The sequence below is a fragment of the Neovison vison genome, chromosome 6, assembly GCF_020171115.1.
Source record: "Neovison vison isolate M4711 chromosome 6, ASM_NN_V1, whole genome shotgun sequence".
In the NCBI taxonomy this organism is placed as follows: domain Eukaryota; kingdom Metazoa; phylum Chordata; class Mammalia; order Carnivora; family Mustelidae; genus Neogale; species Neogale vison.
In genome coordinates this window covers 129195259-129219132 of record NC_058096.1, presented here as the reverse complement: position 1 = coordinate 129219132, position 23874 = coordinate 129195259, and the positions used below count along the sequence as shown (strand labels likewise).

At 37.5% G+C, this 23874-nt stretch overlaps 1 protein-coding gene across 8 annotated transcripts in view; it reads left to right on the top strand.

Annotated features, from left to right (window-relative positions):
* Positions 1 to 23874, top strand: part of CEP63 (centrosomal protein 63) — a 58456-nt gene that overhangs the window by 4461 nt on the left and 30121 nt on the right. For 6 of the 8 annotated variants that reach the window (XM_044252317.1, XM_044252322.1, XM_044252319.1 and 3 more), the window contains 5 exons: positions 4793 to 4861; positions 6054 to 6231; positions 14230 to 14325; positions 15391 to 15513; positions 20056 to 20169. In XM_044252317.1, coding sequence (XP_044108252.1) covers positions 4818 to 4861; positions 6054 to 6231; positions 14230 to 14325; positions 15391 to 15513; positions 20056 to 20169 — 555 coding nt within the window. In that variant the 5' untranslated portion in view covers positions 4793 to 4817. Of the gene's footprint in view, positions 1 to 4792; positions 4862 to 6053; positions 6232 to 14229; positions 14326 to 15390; positions 15514 to 20055; positions 20170 to 23874 lie in introns of those variants that run through there. The other 2 variants (XM_044252316.1, XM_044252320.1) reach the window with 2 other exon arrangements.

Genomic DNA, 23874 nt, shown 5'->3' with positions numbered 1-23874 from the left:
AAGTATTGCCAAAATCTCAATAGAAATTGTATCATTTTCCACTCCTGTCTATAATGTACGTGAGGACCCTTTTCCCCATAAATATAATTTGTCATAAGAGCATATTGTCCATTTTTTGAGTTTTGGCTAATCTAAATACAGAAGAAAAGGTAAGTTGGTGTATTTTAAATTTGTATTTCTCTTCTTGTGAACAAGATAGAGCATCTTTTCATGTGTTTTAGTTAATTAATTTTAAGTGTTTATTTTAATTTCCATTAATTAACATACAGTGTTTTATTAATTTCAGGTGTACAAAATAGTGATTCAACAATTCCATACATCACCCAGTGCTCATCAGGACAAGTACACTCCCTAATCCCCAAACCTATTTCACCCATCTCTCCACCTACCTCCCCTCTGGCAACCATCAGTTTATTCTCTATAGTTAAGAGTATGTTTCTTGGTTTGTGTCTCTCTCTCTGTCTCTTTCTTCCCTTTGCTCATTTGTTTTGTTTTTTAAATATATGAGTAAAATCATATGGTATTTATCTTTTTCTGACTTATTTTACTTAGCATTATACTCATTATACTCTCTATCTTCATCCATGTCATTGCAAATAGAAAGATTTCATTTTTTATGGCTGACTTATATTCTGTCATATGTATATATCCATGGAGATATGTATATCAATCCATTATGTCTATGTATATTTATCTGTATATTTGTCTCACCTCTTTATCCATTTGTCAATTTATGGACACTTGGGCTGCTTCCATATCTTTACTATTGTAAGTAATGCTGATCTTATATGTTTAAGGTCATTTGCATTTCTTTTTTTGTGAACTACTTGTTCGTAACTTGTGTGCTTTTTTTATAGATTCCTTTTTCCCCCCTCAATTTTTATTTTTATTTTATTATTATTTTTCAAGATTTATTTATTTTAGAGAGAGAGAGTGAGCGAGCTTGGGGGAGGAGCAGAGGGAAAGGGAGAGAAAAACTCAAGCAAATTCCACATTGAGCACAGAGCCAGACAGGGCCTTGACCTCAATACCCATGAGATCATGACTTAAGCCAAAACCAGAGCTGGATGCTTAACTGACTGTGCTACCCAGGCATCCCTTCTCCTCAATTTTTAGACGCTTTTTATATATTTGGATAAATAATCCTCTCTGATGAAACTTTCAAATATTGTGGTCTTTAGACTTCGCTTATGCAATTTTCCTACGTAAAAGTGTATTTTTACCTACTCTGATTTCTTAGCTTCCTCCTTATTCTTTCTGGATTTTGAGCCATAGTTTGATTAGTGTTTGAAAAATTCCACTTTTATTTGGAAAATTTCTTTGTTACTGTATCTGTGATTTTTTTTTTTCCACCTTAAGTTTAAGTAGGAACTTTTCTGGGCAATGGTAAATTATTATTTATTGGAGCAGCCAGTTTATCAACCATAGTAATTCTGACAGAGCCATAGATCTTTGTAATCATGGTAATGCCAAGACAGTAAGGGACGGAGCATTGTTAGCCTCCTTTAAATGAGACTTGTTAAGTAGCATATCCCTTCTGTTAGTACACATTAATTCATAATTCTATCCAGAGATTTTATTTTCTTCCTGTGTCCCATTTTGTGAGTAATTTGATCATGGGTTTATACTTGGAATATTTTTCCTGATCTGTAAATGAAGAGTTTAAAGAGGAGTCCTTCAAATCCTTTCTAGCTCTTAAATTCCAGTATGCTAATGAATTTCAAAGCTTTGCCTTTTATTAGATAGCCTATCTGGATTCTTTTTCCCCTAAGATTTAAAGTGTGTTTTCCATGCTTCCTACCCTGTGTTCCCTTTAATTCTTCTATTCTAGATTTCACTGATTTAAAATAGCCTTCATTCCAAAGGAGAGTTACAATAAATAACTTAAAAGAGTTATAATTAATAAGTTACATTTGTTGAGGTCTTGGTGTAACTGCAGAAGTGACAGTTGTAGAGCTACACAGTTTTTATGTAACCAGTTAGCATTTTACGTTAGTGGCAAGGAGTAGTAGATTATCAAATGGTGAGTAAATTTGCATTTATTATTATGAACAAAGAGTATCTAACTTTACATCGCTATTACATGGCACAGGCAAAAGAAGAAAGCAGAGTGACATAGTATATAGAGGTGAATGAGGCTCGGTGTGGTTAGGAAGGAGGCGGTGATCTAGTTGTGAGAAACTCAGATGAGAAGAGTCCACAGAAAATCTGAGCCCTTGCTATTTACCTGACCCTAAACAATGAGAACTGATGGTGTTTGGCAGCTGTTCAAATAGATGGTGAAGGTATTGGTAAAGAAACACATTACACCTTAGATCATTTTCTAGAGAGAATGTTGCTGGTCCTCCACCCCCAATTTTTAAAAACAGAGATCTCTGTTTTAGTCTTGGACCATTAGTTTTACTTCTGAAATGGCAATTTCCCAAGGTGTGGGTTATTTTCACTATTGTGTTACTGCCATCTGGTGTCCATGGTGGTGAGTTTGCATTTTTTCCTGTACCCAGACTTTTTCGTTTGGTTTCATTTATTGCCAAGGAGACACTATTAAGCCAAAAGGAAAGATTAAGGTATTTTAAGATCTGGAATCCTGTAAAATTTATGAAGATTGCACATTGGTTGGGACTTAGAAGTTACTGCTTAAGTTTGATCCTATGACTCTAATGTATAGTTTTCTGTAGTCAACCTATTTAACCCTCTAAGCCTCAGTTTCCTCAAAGCAATTGTGTCTGTCTTTTATGAGTGTTGTGAAGAATGAATTAAACAGTGTGTAGGAGGCAGAACAGTTGTGCACTCAGTGACTATTACCTTCTGTCGTAAACATTGCTAATTATTAATAATATCATTTAGAAAATTATTACTATATATTGCTAAGTGTGTGTTACTAATTTATATTGCTAAATATATTAATGTTTAAGAATGAAATGACCTAAAGAAGTATAATTTTACTGATGATAGTTTTTAATGTCTGTAGTAGTGCTGTCCTTAGGAATTGCACTTTTTTATGGATTTAATAAATATCCATGTACAGTAGGCAAGAGCATGCTACTTAGAGTGGACATTGGCTACTAGAATGCCATGATACCTTGGGGACTATAGTTCATACTGCTCATTTTACAGATGCAAAAACTGCAGTCCAAGGACACAAAGCTACTTAGTTGCAGAATAGGACTCTCTCCTGGGTTTTTTATCCACATGTACTGTGTAGACTGGGCACTGCCTCGCAGCTCCCCAGAGTAGAATAAGACATGGAATCGGGATTTGAAAGAAGGTGGATTAGAACATGAAAACCTCTATCTTTAGGTGTTTATTTGATTTAACATTGGTGTAGGGTGAAGGATAAGCCAGCTGGAGAAAAAGCGTCTCTGCCATATTTGTGCACAAATAGTTAAGTACTTCCGTTATAACTTTAGAAGTGGATGCAAATAGCATGCAGTAGTTGTATTTTTCCAATCTTCCATTCTCTTCTCTGTCTCCAGGACACTCTGTCCTCACCTTTGTGACTACATTTATCATACTGAGGGAACATTCTGGGTTAATTTTTTCTTTCACATACTCGACTATTAATTCCTTGAAAAGGAGCATGTCTTTCATCCTTGTGTATCTGGTGGTTAGTATGACACTGAATTCTCTGTTAAATGAAGAAATCCCCTTCCAGAGCATTGCAATTTTTGGATGAGGCATTAGGACGAAGGGGTAGAACCTTCCACCACAGCTTTTGAGAATTACCTAAAGACTAATTCAGGGCTGAACCTTTGAAGGCTTAAGGAAAAAAGCAGTGTCTTGGGAGTGAGAAGTAGTTTGACGTTGGTTGATGTTTTGTAGAAGTGAGAAACCAGCAAAGGGTACTTCTTCTCTTTTTTTTTTTTTTTTAAGCAAAGGGTACTTCTATTGTCATTTCCGAATTGAAGGGTGATCTTTCACCTCTCTTCCTCACCTTCCTTTCTTCATGGTGTGACTTTCCCTTTCTATGGCAGCCTGTTCTGTCTCCTTCCTTTCTTTCTGTACTATGCCCTTCTCTATGACCAGCTTGTACAAGGGGGTTGGGAAGAGGGAGGGGAATTGTGAGAAGTTCAGCCAAAAACATCGAACATGTGTGTGCCATACTGAAACACTAGGCTCTCGAGCTGGAATACAGTTAAATTTCTGCCCTTGAGGGCTGAATAGTAAGGAAAACGTGTGTGCAAAAACCTCATTCCGGATCGATGTAACTCCTGTGAAGGCACCTGTTAAGGACTAGCAGTGGGGAAGTAGAGAGGAGGGACGGCCTATAGAGTTGCCTTTGAAGGTAGGGAGAATGTTCTAGGAAGCTTCACTGGCCTGTCATCTGAAGGGTGTGGGTAAGATCTCCCATGATGGACCAAGGAGTTCAAGCTCAGGGCATTTAATCTTTTTATAATGTCTCTTAAAATAAAAAAATCTACTTTTCCTCTGATGTGTGTAATGCCTAATTCCACTCATTTTGTGAGAGGCTTTGTATCACTGCCCTCTGCTTCTAGCCCCCCTGGTTCACAAGGGTACAAGAATGAGGTACAATTACTATCATGTGGGGAGAGTATCAGCACAATTCAGATCATTTTAAGTTACTTTCTTTCAGCCTGAAGTGTATTTGGTTTGAATATTTCTTGAAGTGGTGTTCCTTGACTGCTTCTACAGTCATCCTAAGAAGTGCTATGTTTTCTCAAAGTTATTTGTTATTGTGTGCTTTCACATTCTTACGTTTTTAAGTAGGACTGTTAGAACTTAAAAAAGGTATTTTTCTCCTGAATAATTGTTTTTTTTTTTTCTTTCCCAGTTGCCAAACCAAAGAGGATTTGGCGATGGAGGCTTTGTTGGAAGGAATACAGAATCGGGGACGTGAAGGGTAAGTTTGTTATTGACCTTAAGCTTCTCACTAAATTATTTAGTTAGTTTGTTTATTTATTTATTAAAGATTTTATTTATTTATTAAATATTTTATTTATTTATTTGAAAGAGAGAGAATGAGAGAGACAGCATGAGACAGGGGAGGATCAGAGGGAGAAGCAGACTTCCCACTGAGCAGGGAGCCCCGATGCTGGGCTGGATCCCAGGATTCCAGGATGATGACCTGAGCTCCATCCACATTGTTGCAAATGGCAGTCACTTAAACAACTGAGCCACCCAGGCGCCCCTCTCGCTAAGTTTAAAAAGCATTTCCAAGTTATGCCTCTGATCATTTTGTGCTTTGGGTATAGAAGCAAAAATGCTGAGTGGAAGCTCAGCTGATCCATGTCCTGTATGTGGACAGCATCTCTCTGTGGGGTGTTTGCCTTATCTCAGCAATGTGGAGCTAGCTGCTTGCTTTCAACCCACTCTCAATTTTCTCTTCAAAAGCAAAAGTAGAAGTTCAGAAGTTTTGTACATTAAGAACAAATGCTTTTATAAAAAAGTATTTAAGCCTTCTAAGCTACAGCTTTCTGTGGCTATTTCTGGAAACCTGTTTGAATCCAGTACTTCTTTGTCTACTTCTTTTTCTGCCTCTGAGATATCTGGCATCTCCTGTAACTGTGAAGGACAAAGGTCAGTTTACAATAAGGTCGGTTGCAGTAAGTTTCTAGTAATAAGGTGGGAAGAAATAGTTGAAATACTTCTGGCTCAAGGATACGTTTCTTGAAACAGTTCTTAAAATTGTATTGTCATTTTCCCAATAGCTTCTTCACTTTAACAGCTTTTTATTTTGGTTAGCTAAAAATGTGACAAGCTTGCCTGGATTCTTCCTGACAGTGTTTCTAAAACATTACAAAAGGGCTAGTTGTTGGTTGTGGAAGCATTGCTCACAAGCCTGACTTAGACATCAGTCTTGTGTTTGACGGAATGACTTAGGCTTCAGAGTTGGGTATTAGAAGAAAGCAAGGTACGTAGGGGAATAAGAAATCACCTTAATATGAACATGGAAGGGAAAAGCTCAGAAATCCTTTTCTTTGTCTCTAATAAGTTCTTTATTGACATCATTCTACCTCAGCAGGGTTTTTACATCTGCTATATTTTTATACAGGAAAGAGGAAAAAATCATGGGCATGTGTTCTTATTTACAGGGGATTTTTGACATCCTGTGAAGCAGAACTACAAGAGCTCATGAAACAGATTGACATAATGGTGGCTCATAAAAAATCTGAGTGGGAAGGGCAGACACACGCTCTCGAAACTTGCCTGGACATCCGTGAACGAGAACTTAAGGCCCTTAGGGGTCAGTTGGATATGAAACACAAAGAGGTAAAGCTGTTGATTCACTCCTCTTCTTGGTATTTGACCTTGGCTTTTATATTAAATATGTTTCTTTTTTTAAAAATTCTTTGTTTAAGTTCAACTTAGTTAACGTGTACTGTATTACTAATTTCAGGAATAGAATTTAGTGATTCATCAGTTGCATGTAACACCCAGTGCTCGTTACATCACGTGCCTGCCTTCAAGCCCATCCACCCAGTTATGTTATCCCTCACCCCCCTCCCTCCAGCATCCCTCAGTTTGTTTCCTAGAGTTAAGAGTTGCTTATGGTTTGCCTCCCTCTCAATTTTCATCATATTTTTTTCCCTTCCTTACCCCTATGTTTATCTGTTTTGTTTCTTAAACTCCACATAGGAGTGAAATCATACGGTATTTGTCTTTCTCTGACTGACTTATTTTGCTCAGCATAATACCCTCTAGCTCCATCCACATTGTTGCAAATGGCAGGATTTTGTTCTTTTCGATGGCTGCATAATGTTCCATTGTATATGTGTGTCTACACACACACACACACACACACACACACACCCCGCCTCTTCTTTATCCATTCATCTGTCAATGGACATCTGGGCTCTCTCCATAGTTTGGCTGTTGTGGACATTGATGCTCTAAATGGGGTGCATGTGCCCCTATGAATCACTCTTTGTATCCTTTGGATAAATACCTAGTAGTGCAATTGCTGGGTCATAGGGTAGCTCTATTTTGAACTTTCTGAGGAACTACCATACTGTTTTCCAGAGTGGCTATACCAGTTTGCATTCCTAAGTATGTTTCTTAAATATTTGCTGAAAAAAGCATTTGTATGTCGAGTTAGTTTCTATATTATATTTTAATTTTCATGGTTTCTTTTAGGAGAAGAATTTGTTGTGAAAACACATAAGAATATTAATATTTATTTCAAGTTATATTTGTATATCAATATTTATTTCATATTACCTTGCTCACATATAATACCTAACTTCTTTAAGAAAATGTAGAGGGTGTATAGCCGTTATCCTATTACATGCCTTTATTAACATTGACTTGAGTTTAGTGAACATTGCTTTTGGCTTCATTTTATGGCTATGGTAAAAAAGTTAAGCCCAAAATTTAGTAACTTGCCTGTTTGGGTTTGATTTAAAACGAAATTCAGAAAGCCCTTTAAAAATTTTTTATTTTCCCTTGTTGAAAATTGGGAGAAAAGAAAGAAAAGAGAAAAATAAAACTTACTTGCAATCCCACCACCACTAGTTATTGGTGATTTGGGGGAAAAATTTACTAATATGCTGATCGATTTCTCACAGTTTAGCTGATACAGTAAAAAGAAGAACATGGAATATTGGAAGGAAAGCAGAAAGCACTTCTAAGCCCAAGAATTGCTTCTAAATGCCTGGGATCAATGTCCATGTGAGGGTTGGAAAAGTTGTAGGGAGGCCCCGGTGCCACGCCCCACTCTGCTGGACTTTCCTACCAGTAGAATCACCACACATGAGTACTGTTGACTCAGCTTACTCGGGGACACTTCTGTGAGTCTACACACTGACATTATGATTCTTTTGATGACACATAGCAAGAGTGTCATTTTAAAAACGTTTCATGTAACAAGGAGAAGATTAGTCATCATAAAAAGTGCTTTATGCTTGTCAGGGGAATCTCTCAGTGGCTGGCCATTTGCACTTTAGATCAAAGCAATACAGAATATAATTGGCCACATCAAATTCAGTTTTCTGTGAATGCCATTTGCTAAACTGGAATTTATTTTAAAACTTGAGTAGACCTTAAAGAATGTATTTTAAAATTATACCTCATGTAGAGATGTAGAAGGTGGCAAAAAAATATATGGAATGATAATCATACTTGATTTTTTAAACATTGTAATTTAGGTAGGGTCAATGCTCCTTGTCTGGTAAGCTACTTTAGCTACCACTTCTTTATTTTTCCTGGGGTGAAACAAAAATAGTTTTGTTTAGTAAGTCAAAGTGATTCGGTTTCCTAGCTAAGAAAAACTATATGTGTATATATATATATACATATATATATAAGTTATTTATTTTGTTAGAAACCCATTAAAGAAATTCCCTCGTGTGTGATTATGAGAATATTTAGTCACTCTGAGACTGTTTAAACTTTTTTCTGTAGCTTGGTTTTAATCTCAGGGGCATTACTACCATTACTTAATACCTTAAAAAGAAATTAAAGGGATTGAATGGATAGGTTCCATGGTAAGGATGTGAAGATTACAGTTTTGGCCTGGGGACATAAAAGAAATTTAGAATTGTAGCTGTCTGGTCAATTTACTGCTTCATTGATTGGGTTGCTGAAAGTTGATTAAGTTTCTAGAAGTAAAGTGCTTTTACCAAATGCTAGTAATGGGACTCTATCCCATAGAGTTCTTCTGTGAAATTGTGTTGGTTTTTAACACGCTCATAATCTACTTTGATATAGGAGTTAGAAAATAGAGCTTTAAGTTTTTGTCATTCTTATTTGTTTGAAAGTTCTAGGCGTAGAAGCTGTGCTATGGTATGAACCAGTGCTACTCAAACGACACTGAGATGGAAAGCTTTCACCAGATTGTGAATCAGTATATTGCATCCTTCACTTCATAGAAAGTTTTGCTGCGTAAAAAAATGCCAGCTGCACTAAACAGTGTGTTTGGTGATGTCATTGCTTCACATTCTGCCTCAAGCTCCTTATCTTGCGCTGGATTGCTGTAGTGATCAGCTCCAGCCTATGTGCAGATCATGCTTGCGGGAGCACTAGCATAAACAGTTCATTTTGTAAGTGAATGCTTTAGCTGTTTTCTGATTACATTGTTGGGCTTGACTGTTTCTGCTGGTGACAGATAACTCCTAATGCCATGCAGAGCAGGCTGACCTGCTGAAATGAGTGAGGAACTTGGAGTCCTAACTCTGTCTCTTTTCTGCTGATTGGCCTTGGACAAATAGTCAAACATCTCTGAGCCTGTTTCATCATGTGTAAAATTGGGATATAATGTTTATGTCCCAGGGTGGTTGTGAAGAGTGAGTTACTATTTAAGAAAGCTCTCTGAAAACTCAGTTGTATCTCAAACGATCTGTTATTTCAGCTCTTTCTTCTATCATCCATACTGGCAGTTTCAAACCTTAGCTCCTATTTTTCTGCCCAGGTGAGTGCCCATTATTAACTGGATCTTGGTACAGAAATAAAATTAAGCAATCTTATCTTCTCATTTAATATTTATGCTTGCCACTTGTAGTAAATAAAAAGAGAAATGGTTCTGGAAGACTGGTAAGAAAAACCAGTAATCACCTGCCCGCCCCTCAGAAAGTGGGATTCTGGCTTCTCCAAAGCAGTCATTTCAGTGCCTTTAATTCTTTCTTTTGGTATTTTCCCCATGTTTCTAAGTGGCATTCAATACTGATTTTTCTGAATTTTCAGTTTTAGCTATTTATCTAATGACTTGCTGCTATAAGAGATGAGTTTTGCTCTTTTTTTTTTTTTTAAAGATTTTATTTATTTATTTGACAGAGAGAGATCACAAGTAGACAGAGAGGCAGACAGAGAGAGAGAGGAGGAAGCAGGCTTCCTGCTGAGCGGAGAGCCCGATGCGGGACTCGATCCCAGGACCCTGGGATCATGACCTGAGCCGAAGGCAGCGGCTTAACCCACTGAGCCACCCAGGCGCCCCGAGTTTTGCTCTTTTATATAAAATTCACATCCCCTTATCCTGCCAGGATTATAGATCTTAATTTTTGGTTAAATTAGCATTTAGTATTTATATCATTAAGATGGTAAATATTATTCACATCTGAGTCAGAGACTGTAATGATAAACTTATTTCTTAAACAATTTTTTGTCTTCCTGGGAATTTTCATTTGCTTTTTAAAAATGTACCTACCACTGATTCTTCCCAAACTCTCTGACACAAGTGTTAGTCTTCTATGTATCTTCAAATATATCAGGTAACCTATCTATGATTTCTTCTTCTTCTTCTTCTTCTTCTTCTTTCTCTTTTTTGGAGCTTGTCATTCTCAAATAAGGATAAACTATTCTCTAGGTTAGCTGGATAGCTGTTATTTTGGCAACTCCTTTCACCATTATTCTGAAGTTTTTCCTGCTTTTCTCCTTTTTGTCTCTTTGGATTCTGTCGTCTTTGTCTATTTCTCCATTTTTGGTAGAGCATACTTTTGAGATCTTACATGTATAAAATATCATTATTCTCTTTTTACATTTGATTGAAAGTTTGATTGGATATAGAATTCTGCTTTCAAAGTAAATTATTCAGGATGTTTTCAGTTAAATATGAATCTTTCAGACTTTAATATCTGGTAAGGACAGGCTAGTTATTTTGGGCCAGCCCATCCGCTGAGGCCAACTACATAAACTAAATTAAAGAAAAAAAAAAGTTTGCTTGAAGTAGAGTGCTAAACAAGCTAGTGAAGAACCAGGCCAAGATCTCTGCTGGCTAGAGGTTGAGGGAGGAGCCTAGGGCTTGGGACAGTTGAAACTAGAGAAGGTAGCTCAGGGGATAGAGACTAAATGAGGTTTTTGATAACTTCAAGGTGCTAAGAGAATAAATGATTTGGTGTCCAAGGCAACTCTGACCCCTCCTCACTTTGGATTGGGACCCCAAAAGGCAGCACCCTAGGAGGGAGGATGGGCTAGATATAGAACAAGCCCTCTTGAAATCACCACTCAGCCACAGGCATTTAAATTTCTGAAATTAGTTTAAGGTGATCTCAGAGTGCCACTGCCTTTAAGCATCTCCTAAGTGCTAAGGCTTCCAGGAACCTGGAAAAAGTAAGCTTAAATTTTCTCCAAAGGGGGGAAAACACCATTCTGGGGCTTAAATTGTTTCCTCAAATAATTTTGCAAATACAACACTTGGTACCCTCTCAAAGTAACCCCTGACACAGAAAGACAAGCTACGAAAATGCAAAAAGGCAGAAGCAACAGAAGATAGAAACAGGCCCATGGCAAATCTAGATACTGGCATTACCATGCTCCGACTTTGCAATAGCTATGTTCACTGTGGTCTAGGAGATAAAAGATAAGATTGAGCACTTAAAGAGTGGAAAATTTTAAAAAAAGTGAAATGAATGGAAATTATAATATTGAAAAATAAAGTAACTGAAATTAAGGCCTTTAAAGATTAAAAGATAATTAATGAACTTGAAGATAGGTCAGAAGAAAATGTTTAGTATAAAGCATGGACAAATGATGGAAAATATAGAGGAAAGATAAGAGAAAGAAAATTCAGTGAGAAGGTATAATATGAGTATTTTTGGAATCCCTGAAGGAGAAAAAAAATTACACCTGGATGGAAGCAATATTTGAAGATAAATTAACTAAGATTTTGCCGAAAGTGAAGAAGATCATATATTTAAGAAGTCTGAGAATCTCAAGCAAGATAAGTAAAAAGAAATATTTACCTAGGTTGAAAACTAAAAAAACAAAGAGGAAATCTGAAAAACAGTCAAGGAAAAAACAACATTATTTAAGAAGAAAAAAAGATTATCTACAAACAGCTCCAAACAGCTGACTTGTCTGCTAAAACAGTGAAAGCCAGAAGACAATAGAATGATCCTTACAAAGAAATGACTTCCCCCCCCCCCTGCCAAACCAAAAATCTATACCCAGAGTAAAGATAAAACAATGACATTTTCGGATTAATAAAAATTGAGAATCTGTCATTGAGAGACCCACACCAAGGAAATACTAAATATTGTTCAGGCAGGAGGAAAGTGATCTCAGATCGATGCTCAAGAGATAAAGGAAGAAATGAAAGGCAACAGTAAATATTTGGGTGAATCTGAGTGAATATTGACTGGATATAACAATAGTAGCATTTTCAGTTTAACATATTTAGAATTATAATGGCATTTAAGTCTAGTTGGGGTATAAATGGAATAGAAGTATTTCTTTAGTCCTTGGGTTGCTTGGGAATTGGTAAAAACAACTAATGTTAGATTTATTAACTTGCAAACCCATGTTTTAATCTCAAGAGAACTGTTTAGAGTATATATATTGATACATTAGTAGAATACATATTTTATAATCTAATAAAAGGAGAAAAATGAAATGATAAGTTAAAATTTCCAAAGAGGCCAGAAAGGTGAGAAGACAATCATAGAACTCAGTAGGTACACATTGCACCTAATAAGATGAGAGATTTAAATCCAGATGGGAGGTTCCCTGTGCTCTGAAAGTGCGCCTGATACCACTTTGCTCTTATGAAAGACTTGTATCATTACCTGTTTTTGCTAGCTGACAGAAACCTGAAGAGAATTTCTACTTTCATGAAATGATCACTGTTCTTTGCTGTAGCCATTTTGACTTGCAGAAGGTTTCACAGGAACACTCTATTTTCAGATAATGGGCGAAACCTTGTAGGTCCTTTAAATGTAATTGCATACAGTGGCCTAATTAAAGATGAAAATTGTCCAACTGGGTAAAAATAAAGTCAACTATTTGGTGTTTATAAAGATACAGCAAAATTGTTCTTGTAAGAATTTTGTTTCTGGTTTTTAAAACTGAGATAAAACATACTAGTTTCAGGTGTACAATGTAATGATTCAGCATTTGTATATATTGTGAAGTGATCACCACAGTAAGTCTAGTTACCCTCTGTCACCCTATGTACTTACAAAATTTTTGTGGGTGTGGTGAGAACTTTTATTGCTCCAAAGATTTAGATGTCTCTATTTTCTCCTTTATTGATATTGCTTATTAGAATATGAGTGCTAAGGCATTTGGTGATTGATATTTTTATTTTAAATTAATACATACAATATTATATTAGTTTCAGGTGTACAACATAGTGATTTGATATTTATATACTTGATGAAATCTCACCAAAACTATAGTTATCATCTGTCACCAAAATTATTATAGTATTATATAATTATAATATATATAAAATATAATATTATTTAAAGTTATTATAGTATTATTAACTGTATTCTCTATGTAGTACTTTTTATCCTTGAGAGTTATTTATTTTATAATTGAAAGTTAGTAGCTCTTAATTCCCTTCATCTGTTTTACCCATCCCACTGCCTTCCTTATTTCTGGCAACTATCAGCTCTCTGTATTTATGAATCTGTTTCTGGTTTTTTTTTTTTTTTATTTTCCAATTTATTTATTTTCAGAAAAACAGTATTCATTATTTTTTCACCACACCCAGTGCTCCATGCAAGCCGTGCCCTCTATAATACCCACCACCTGGTACTGGCGGGGTACTAGGAAGAGGCGTCTTTTCAGCTGGTACCCCAAAGTGAGCTGATTATCTGTTTCTGTTCTGTTTTGTTTGCTTGTTTTGTTTTTTAGATTCCACATATAGATGAATGATGAGAAGTTTTAAGATCTGTTTCTTGTTTGTTTTGTTTTTGAAATTGCCATTCTATATTGTGATTATTACCTAGTATTCCCCATTTTCCCTCTCCCTCCTCACTTACTAATAGATGAAATTCTAACCAGTTATGGAGAGACTTAGAGAGAGACTGATGGGTATTGATGGAGGTGAGGGCTGGTCATGAACCAGCTGTGGCTGGTATTAAACTATTGAAGAATGGTTTAGGATAGCGTCCTTACTTTGGTTGGTGGAACTGATTTCTCTGAAGTGAGGTAAATGATAAAGTTTCTAGGCTCCTGGTATCTTTCTACCTGACATTACTATTCTGTTCTTTAATTTATTTATTTTTTTTCTTGAAGCCTCACTGATTTTTGTTCAGTATTCTTAGTTTCCAATGTTGTTATAACTTTGTGTATCTAATTTTTAATGAGTTTTTTTAAAAATAAAAATTATTAGGGAGAATAAATCAAATAGCAAGTTTCCATTTAAACCTAGAGATTTTAGAAAGTTTATTAAATAATTAGATGTTTGACTTCCTAAGGAGTGGGGTATTACCATATACCATTGAGAACTTGTTTTTATGGATAAGTACAAAGGTTATTTCCATTTTTTATGTTTCAGGGGTATTGTTTCAATGCCAGTAATGAAAAATACTACTACCTTTTTGCTTCTAGGTTGGAATGTTGCGTCAACAGTTAGAAGAACATGAAAAAGTCAAACAAGAGATGGCCATGGACTATAAGCAGGAGTTAAAGAAATTACATGAAGAAGTGAGATTTTAATTCTATTATGTGTTGTATAATTCTTTCTCTTTAACCACTATATGTGGTTAATGTGCCCGTTTCTACTTGATAAAGTCGGAAGTATATAATCCATGGGAGACACAGGGGTAGAAATCTATTTCTCTGTTCTGTGAATCCAGGCAAAAGAGTCTTGTCAAATTATATGTTTGGTACTGTCTAAACAGGGATTCTAAAATGTGTTTCTCAGTTGAGCACCTGAAAGAAATAAAGCTGTTTTTATATAATACTATGAAATACTGTTACCAATATTGATATCAATATTGAAATAATGATATTTTAGGTTTTTTTAAAGATTTTTTTAATTTACTTGACAGAGATCACAAGTAGGCAGAGATGCAGGCGGGGGTTGGGGGGCGGGCAGTGAAAGCAAGCTCCCTTCCGAGTAGAGAGCCCGATGCGGGGCTTGATCCCAGGACCCTGGGACCATGACCTGCGCTGGAGGCAGAGGCTTTAACCCACTGAGCCACCCAGGTGCCCCGATATTTTAATTTTTAAGTTAAATCAGTTACTAGATTTTAAGTAGTGGAGAATCCAATATATTCAGAAGCATTTTGGGATAAATAAGGAAAGTAAGAAAATCCTAGCAATTTAATATTATTCCTCAGATTGGGAAAAAAACACTGCTTTTATTTTTATTTAATTCCACAATACTCCTGTCCTGCTTATTGAATATCAGTGTTCCACAGGAGAATGGCTCAAGAACCACAGGGGAGGAATTTTTATTTGCTGTCTTTATCCTGGGTGTGGTTTATGGGGTCCTTAAGTGCAAGGCTATTGTAATAAAAGCTAAAGTTTTGTTTAAAGAGTATTTTTCCCTTGGTTTTTTTCTTTGATGCAGTATCTTTCTCTTCTAGTGTTTATTTTTTATATGCAGGTTTGAATTGTTTTGTATTTAATTTGCAAATCTAACACGCTCAGTCTATTTTCAATAGTACTGTTTAGCACTGCTCTTGCTTTCATGATACCAATTTGTTCCACCACCACTGTTTACAAATTCTTAAATTTTAAGTCTAGAAATAACTGTGTCTACAGTTAGGCAGACTGAAGAGAAGCTATGAAAAACTACAGAAAAAGCATATAAGGGACTTCAGAGGAAATGCCAAAAATCACAGGGAAGATCGTTCTGAAATTGAGAGGTTAACTGGAAAAATAGAGGTATGTTCATAGTAATAATTTCTTCGTAGTGGTTGTCAGCCTTCCTGTAGGAAGGTGCTGTTTCTAATAGTCCTAGTTCTGAAACCGATTTTCTACCATCTCCAGGACTGCCGTGGAGCTATCAGAGGTACATCCTGTCATCATCTGGTCCCCTGGGGCTGATGGGGTTACTTGGTATCTATCAGTAGTTCTCACTAGGGCAGTACCACCCTTTGAGAGCATTTGGAAATGTATGGAGACATTGCTTTGGTTGTTCAGATGACTGGGAGTGAAACTGGTGTTGAGGGAACAGGAACTAGGGGCACTAAACTAGGGAATGCCGAGGACCATTCCATACAGGAAGAGTTATCGTACCCAGAATACCAATATTGAGAAGTATTGACCACCATTTCCTAGCAGTCTTCCGTGGGCAGTGTCCTTGTCTTATTTATCGCCCAACAGAATTGGGGCTGAGTAAATGTTGAAAGTACATGGCTTTTTGTACAGAGTACTGTGCATATCAGATTGTTTATCCTCAGTTCCCATTTAGATGTAGTACGCCCTTTACCCCCTTTTTGCTGACTTTTTTATTAACAACGTAAGGGAGGTGGCGAGTTAACACTGCCAAAGGTAGATGAAGCAACAGCGCAGGACTGTCACACTTTACCCTTTCATCTGCCACTCCCCTCCTCTGTCTGTGCCGTTGGTTCTCCAGTGTCCTTAAGAATCCCCGAGGTCCTCTTTAGGCTGTCAGAGATTCTGCTCCAGTGTTACTATGTGAGACCTAGGAATCTGCATTTTATCCACCTCCCCTGGCTGATTGTAATTTGAGAACCATTGCTCAGCATCTCTCTGTGATTGCTTACAATTTGTCAGAGTGACCTTTCACCCACAAAAATGCAATTATTACTACTTAGAATTGTAATTTCTTTGTTTAATATTCTTTTACATCTTAATTTTTTAAAATCTTTTTAAAAAGATTTTATTTATTTATTTGACAGAGATCACGAGTAGGCAGAGAGGCAGGCAGAGAGAGAGGGGGAAGCAGGCTCCCTGCTGAGCAGAGAGCCTGATGCAGGCTCTATCCCAGGATTTTGGGATCATGACCTGAGCTGAAGGCAGAGGCTTAACCCACTGAGCCACCCAAGTGTCCCTTCATCTTAATGTTTTTATACATTTAAAGAGCTTAGACTCAGAGGGCTGTGCAGATACTGCTTCCTCTCCAGCCATCTTTAGTGACACCTGGGTTTTTTTTCTCCCAAACACCTTATCTTCCTCTTGCCGCTCATTACCATTCTCCTTTATTTCTACCTCAAAACCGCATCTTTGATTTTCATGTCACAGGCCGGTACCCCCAACCAGTATACGTACAACCAAAGTAGGCATCTTCTGATCCCTGAGTTACTTCCTGGCCCAGAGGTTTCAGTGCCCAGGGCATTGTCACTCTCTTCAGTGTTACACTTGTCATAATTCTTGAGGATTTCAGTATGTATAGGGATGATGCTTATAATACTTGGCTCTTTGAATTTCTTGGTGTTCTTTCCTCCATCCACATCTTGATCTCCTTCTTGTCTCATCCATCCATTCCCACTGCCATTCCATGGGTGTCAGTCATTATCAAACTTACAAACTTCCTGGAATCACATTTTTAATAATCTCATTCTTTAAATGCCGTCCTTCTCGTTGCAGTTCATGCCCTCTATTCTCAATAATCTCTTGGCTGTCAATAATCACTTGACCCCATCCCCAAGTGATTGAATTTTGCTGCCTTTTCACTGCTCGATAGCTACCCCATGTCCTCACGTGTCAGTCCTCACACAGCTTAAATTCCGTGGTTACATTCCTTACATTCCCCTTCAGCTCTTGTGTCCATTTCTTCCTTCATGATATTTGCTTGGCAAAACCATTAATCTACTTAAGTCCAGCTTTGTGCCTGCTCTCTACTTGCTGTGTTTGGCAGAACATGGCTGGAGAAAAACATAATCATGCTGACTGGCCTCATTTTATTTTATTTAATTTATTTATTTTTAAATATTTTATTTATTTATTTGACAGACAGAGATCACAAGCAGGCAGAGAGGTAGGCAGAGAGAGAGAAAGGAGGAAGCAGGCTCCCCGCCGAACAGAGAGCCCGATGCGGGGCTCAATCCCAGAACCCTGGGACCATAACCCGAGCCGAAGGCAGAGGCTTTAACCCACTGAGCCACCCAGGCGCCCCGACTGGCCTCATTTTAAATTCATGTTCATCTACCTCAAAGAGTTCCTAATGCTTCCCAGAATCATATTACATTTCCCCTCACTCTGCTACTTTCCATAATGACTATTTTATACTTTCTCTTTTCTCAAACTTTTAGTACTTGTTCCCACATTCTCACCATTGGGTGATGATCTTGCTTTCCATTTACTTGAGAAAATGGAAGTAATAAGAAGAGAATTTTCACAAACTTCCAACACTATCTGCCCCCCTGTTTGCATCTGTGTCCATATGCTCTGCCTTCCTGCTAGTGGAACTGTCCACACTCTTCCTCAGCCCCTACCCGAGACATGGCTCCAGACATTCTTTTCTTTTGTGCCTCCTCCCTTCCTTTCTACTGAATGTTTTCCGCCACCATCCAGCTTTCTCCCCTGTTAAATATCCTCTCTTTACCTCTCTCTTCCTCTGGATGCTGCCCATTTTTCCCTTTTGTTTTATAACTAGACTACTTTATGCACGTATACCTGTCTCCAGTTCGTTTTTGCCCATTTTTTTGCATCCACTCAGTAAGGGTTTTGCCTGTCACTCTCTGGAAGCTATTTATGTGGAGGTCACCAATGAGTTCCACCTTAAAACACTTTCTTGATTTGACTTAGAGAACAATCACGCTTTCCTGGGCTTTCTCCTACCTCTAGCTACTTCTTCTCAATCTCTTTTGCTACCCACCCTTTTAACATTGGAATACCCCAGGGGTTATATCATTGGACCTTTTCTTTTTTGTATCTGTGCTCACTCCCGTAATGACACACTCTCGTATTTTTAGCACTGTATGTATGTTGATAATCCCCACATTTATGTATCCAGTCTTGACTTGTCCTTTTTGCTACAGAGTAATTTCCAACTGCCTGGTTCAGCTGTTTCACAGCTCCACCTTGATGTCTAAAGCTGTGTCAGACTTGACACATCCAAAATCAACTTCCTGGTTTCCTCTTCCCCATCCCCCAACACCATTCCTGTTTAAGGGCAACTCCATTCCTCAATTTCTCAAGCCGAAAGCCTTAGAGTGACCCTTGACTTCTCTTTTCTCCACACAGCAGCCACCATGATTCTGTTGTAAGTCAAAGCATGTCCTCTCCTTTACAAAAACCTTCCAGTACTATCTCTTAAAAGCCAAATTTATCCTGATGACCTATATAGTCTCACTCCTTGATAACTGACCTTTCTTTACCTGCTTTTCCCTTACTCCATTTGAACCACACCAGCCTCCTTGCTTACCCTTAAACATACCAGGATGCTTCCACTTCACTTTGTACTTGACTTTCCCTTCCCAGAATAGTGTAATCTCATCCCCATCTCCCTGGAAGTTTACTTAAATGCCATCCCTTTTTAAAACTGCAACCTCCAACTCTGAGCACTCTGCTCCATTTTCTGCAAAACAGGTATGATCATCTAATGTCTTATACACTGAATTTGTTGCCTATTGTCAGTTGAGTTGGGCTTGACTTTTTGAGTGTTTTGTTAACTATTGTAGCCCTACCATTTAGAATAGTTCCTGGCATATATAGGAGAATGGATGAGTGAGTGACTCTCAGAAAGCTGGTTAACAGTGCTTATCCCAAACTCCTGACTACTGGAGTTGAGAATCCTGGAGGACAGTGATATAGAAATCCCTTTGATTTGTCCCATTTTCATAAATATTGGGCTCATTTTTTTATCAACAGGAAGTGATCCATGATTAATTTTGACTGTTTGGCTTTGGGTTACAAATATCTGTATATCTCTTAGAATTCAGTACAGCTATCCCCTTGTTATTGAAGTTTTTGCAGTTCTTCTGTTGAGTTAGTAAAAATTTGGAATCAAAGGGTATTACATTATCTGAGTCTATTTTGTTCCTGAATTTCAGATACTAGAAGTAAGAATTGGACTACCCATGTGAAGATTTATTTGATCTGTTCAGTTTCTGGGTTTGGATATCAAGAATTTGGGTAGTGGGATCTCCCCATAATCATATTTTGAGATTTTAGTTCTCCTAAGATCAGTTTTCTGTAAAATCACTAAAAATGATAACAACCTTTAGGTGGCAGCAAATCTATGAAAATCATCACAACCTAGGATTTAGCATCTGTGTTTCATACTCTTCACCATTAGGGTGTTAAATTTAGAAAGACAGATAATCTAGAGGCACAGAATGTCAGAATTCAGTATTGCTCCACAGTTCTATCAGTTAAGTGAGTAATGGGGCTCCTGCTGGGGAGAAAGGTACATGTGTGCCCAGAGAGGAAGGGGAAAATTAAAGTAAAAGTGAATCAGGGAAGCAAGGACAGCAAGGGGAAGCACTTACAAGTTAAGTACCTTAATTGCCTCTTCAGGAATTTCGTCAGAAATCACTGGACTGGGAGAAGCAACGCTTAATTTATCAGCAACAGGTGTCTTCTCTGGAGGCACAGAGGAAGGCTTTGGCTGAACAATCAGAGATAATTCAGGTAGGTTTAAGCCATTTTAAAATAATGAGAGGCTGAGAAGTCTTGATGGCATTGGCACTAGCTTAATGTGGTCCGTGTTTGCTCACTCGTGTCCACACTTGTGTCCATGCATGTCTTCATGCCACACACTCTTTTGTTTTCTCGCTCCTCCCTCATGCTCCCTCTTGCCCTCTCTGTCTTGCATTTTCCTGCTCACTCCATGCTCACACTCATGTCATTTTGTCCTGATCTTGGTCTTCCCTTTTTCTCCCTTTCTGTCCCTCCCCATCTCTCTCTTTCTACCTCGGTTCTTTCTCTCTCTTTCTACTTCTTTGGGTCTCTGGCTTACTAGTCTGGGTGTTTCTGGCTTTTGCCTTGGCTCCATTTCCACGTTGTGCTCCATCTCTGCTAACTGGGGGGCCTTGGCCGAAATGCCTCAGTTGAGGAGCTTCAGCCTGGTTGCTTGGGCCTACAGGTACCAAGAGACTGACACGGCATTGATCTGCATACTAACCAAAAGCAGTATCTTTGTGACAATGGAAACATGTTCTAGAACTCTAGTAAGAATCTTTTTTTAAATAAAGAACTAGTGACTTAAGCAGAACCAAAGAATAGCTATCTAATTTAGGGATATTTCTTCTTAGAACATACACTGTTTTTTTTCAATTAAAAACCAAGAACACAAAAGGAAATGAATATAGAGGGGAATAAATATTTGTGACCATCTGTTGTGTGCTAGACACAGTCTTAATGCCTCTTTTAGATTGCAGTTACCTAGAATATGTGGTTCTGTGTTGTCTGTTTAATATCATGATAATCTGTTAAGGTTATCTCAGTTTTATAGAATGAGGGAATTACTGGATAAGTTAAAAGAACTGAAGAGGAGCTTAAAAAAATTTTTTTTAAAACAATCTGCATTATTTGCTGCTTTAACTCTCAGTAATGTTTTGGCTTGTAATCATTCCCCTGAAATATCAGCTGGCCAATTAATTCCCGTGAATGGCTCTGTGACTCCACTCAGGATGGGAGGAGGGGCCCACAGCAACCTCAAGGAAGAAAATTATTCACTAGGCTGCTGCAAGCTAAGCAGTCAGAGTGGGCCAATAAAATCCTGGCTGTCTAGACCACAGTTTTTTTTTGACCTGAATGCTAAAGCACTATGCAAACATAAATAGCTATAAGGCACTGTTATATTCTAATAGTAGCTTTCAGTTTGGAAAAAAAAGAAAATCAAGTCCTGCTTTTTAGTTCTCAATTACTCATCTATGGAGTATGCTTATTATTGATTGCAACTCCTTTTTTCAAATTACTATTGTGATTACTCTGCATAATTAAACTTCATTGTTAGTAAAAGTGAGATTTTTATTTACCATAATTCAGGGAGGCCAGAATAAGAAGCCTTTAAAAAGCCAACATTTGTTTTCCCTGCTAAGGGTATTTGAATCATTCTCCTGGTAGTTTGTTTAAAACTACTTTCCCTGCTTAACTGGAAAAATATTACTATAATACATTTCTCTTCCCCCTCAGCAAACTAAACAAAATTAAATCTTTCTGTGATTCAGTATGTGGCAATGCTGTATGACCATCATTTAAAAATGATTTTAAAAAAACCAGAACTTTTAAATATCTGGATAGTTGTTACCCAGCATTAATAGTTACTATCATTTTGCTAGTCTTTTTTTTTTTTTTAAATTTTATTTCTTTATTTGACAGAGAGAGATTACATGTAGGCAGAGAGGCAGGCAGAGAGAGAGAGGAGGAAGCAGGTTCCCCGCCGAGCAGAGAGCCCGATGCCCTGCTAGTCTTTTTTTTTTTTTCAATTGTGGTAGAAAACATTAAAATTTACCATCTTGGGGTGCCTGGGTGGCTCAGTGGGTTATAGCCTCTGCCTTCGGCTCAGGTCATGATCCCAGAGTCTTGGGATCGAGCCCCACACTGGGGGGAAGCAGGGAGCCTGCTTCCTCCTCTCTCTGCCTGCTTCTCTGCCTACTTGTGATCTCTGTCTGTCAAATAAATAAATAAAATCTTTTTAAAAAAAATTTACCATCTTAACCATTTTATTAAAAACAATTTTTTTTAATGATTTAATTTATTTATTTGACAGAGATCACAAGTAGGCAGAGAGGCAGTCAGAGAGAGGGGGGCAAACAGGTTCTCTGCTTAGCAGAGAGCCCTATGTGGGGCTCGATCCTGGGATCCTGAGATCATGACCTGAGCTGAAGGCAGAGGCTTAACCCACTGAGCCACCCAGGCACCCCTATCTTAACCATTTAGTATAGCAATGTTAACTCCGTGCATGTTGTTGTGTAACAGAGCTCCAGGACTTGTTTTACTTATAAAAGTAAGTAAGACTGTACTGATTGACAACAGCTCATTTTGCCAGTCTTGTCTCATCCTTCCCCACCTTTTACCTTTGGATATTACAAAGCAAATCACAGAAATTGTCATGTTTCCCAACAGATAAGGACCTTAAAAATTATAATATACCTGTATTACATTAACAGAGTACTTTATTAACATAATTTAATATTCAGTCTGTTCAGACTTCCCCAGTTGTCTGAAATTATATCTTTGTACAGTTTGATATTCAAATTGGAATCCAGTCAAGGTTGACATGTTACATTTTAGTGATATGTGAGTCACCGTTGAACAGTCAAGCGAGAAAATCTGGGAGGATGGATAAGTGGAGATCAGTATCCACACTTCCCCCAGTTTTTAAAAATTTGATATAAACTTTCTTCTTACATATTTTTTAACATCTGGAAGTGGAGTTCCCAATAACTTCTCAATCTTTGAGTCCTATGTTTGCTCAAGTTCTTTTCATCAGCTATTAAAGTTATTAAATACATATTCATTTTGGAAAATATGAGAAAATGTCAGTGGGACAAGAATTAAATAAAATCACCCATAATTCCATAATTTAGAGATCTCTCATGATGAACATTTTGGTGTAAATTTTGTCCCAACTTTTTTTATGTTTCTATGCAGTGCACATTCCAGTCATGTACATTTACTAGAAAAACACAGTTGTGTGTTAGTGGGGCAATATGTATGTTTGGTTTTTAGATTCCGTGATAGATGAAATCATACAGTGTTTGTCTTTCTCTGTCTGACCTGTTTCACTGAGTGTAATGCCTTCTGGTCCATTGGTGGTGTCACAAGTGACAAGATTTCATTCTTTCTTAATGCCATAATATTCCATTCTAATAGAATTCAAATACACACTAACGCCCATTCCCCACATCTTCTTTAGCCATTTGTCTCTTAATGGACACTTGGGTCGTTTCCATATCTTGGCTAGTTTAAGCAGTGAGGTAGTGAACATAGCGATGTGGTTATCTCTTTGAGTTGGTATTTGGTGTTCTTCAGATAAATACCCAGAAGTGGGGTTACTGCATCATATGGTATTTCTAATTCTGATTTTTTTGAGGGGGTGCCAGACTGTTTTCTATAGTGGCTGCACCAATTCACAATCCCACCAGCACTGTATAAGATCTCCCTTTTCTCCACATCCTCACCAATACTGGCTATTTTGTCTTTTTGATAACTGGCCATTTTGACAGGTGTGAGGTGATATGTCATTGTGGTTCTGATTTTCATTTTCCTGATGATGAGTGATGCTGAGCATCTTTTCATGTGTCTCTTGGTCATCAGGATGTCTCTGGAAAAATGTCTCTTTATGTCTTCTTCCCAATTTTAAATCAGGTTTGGTTTTTTGATATTAAG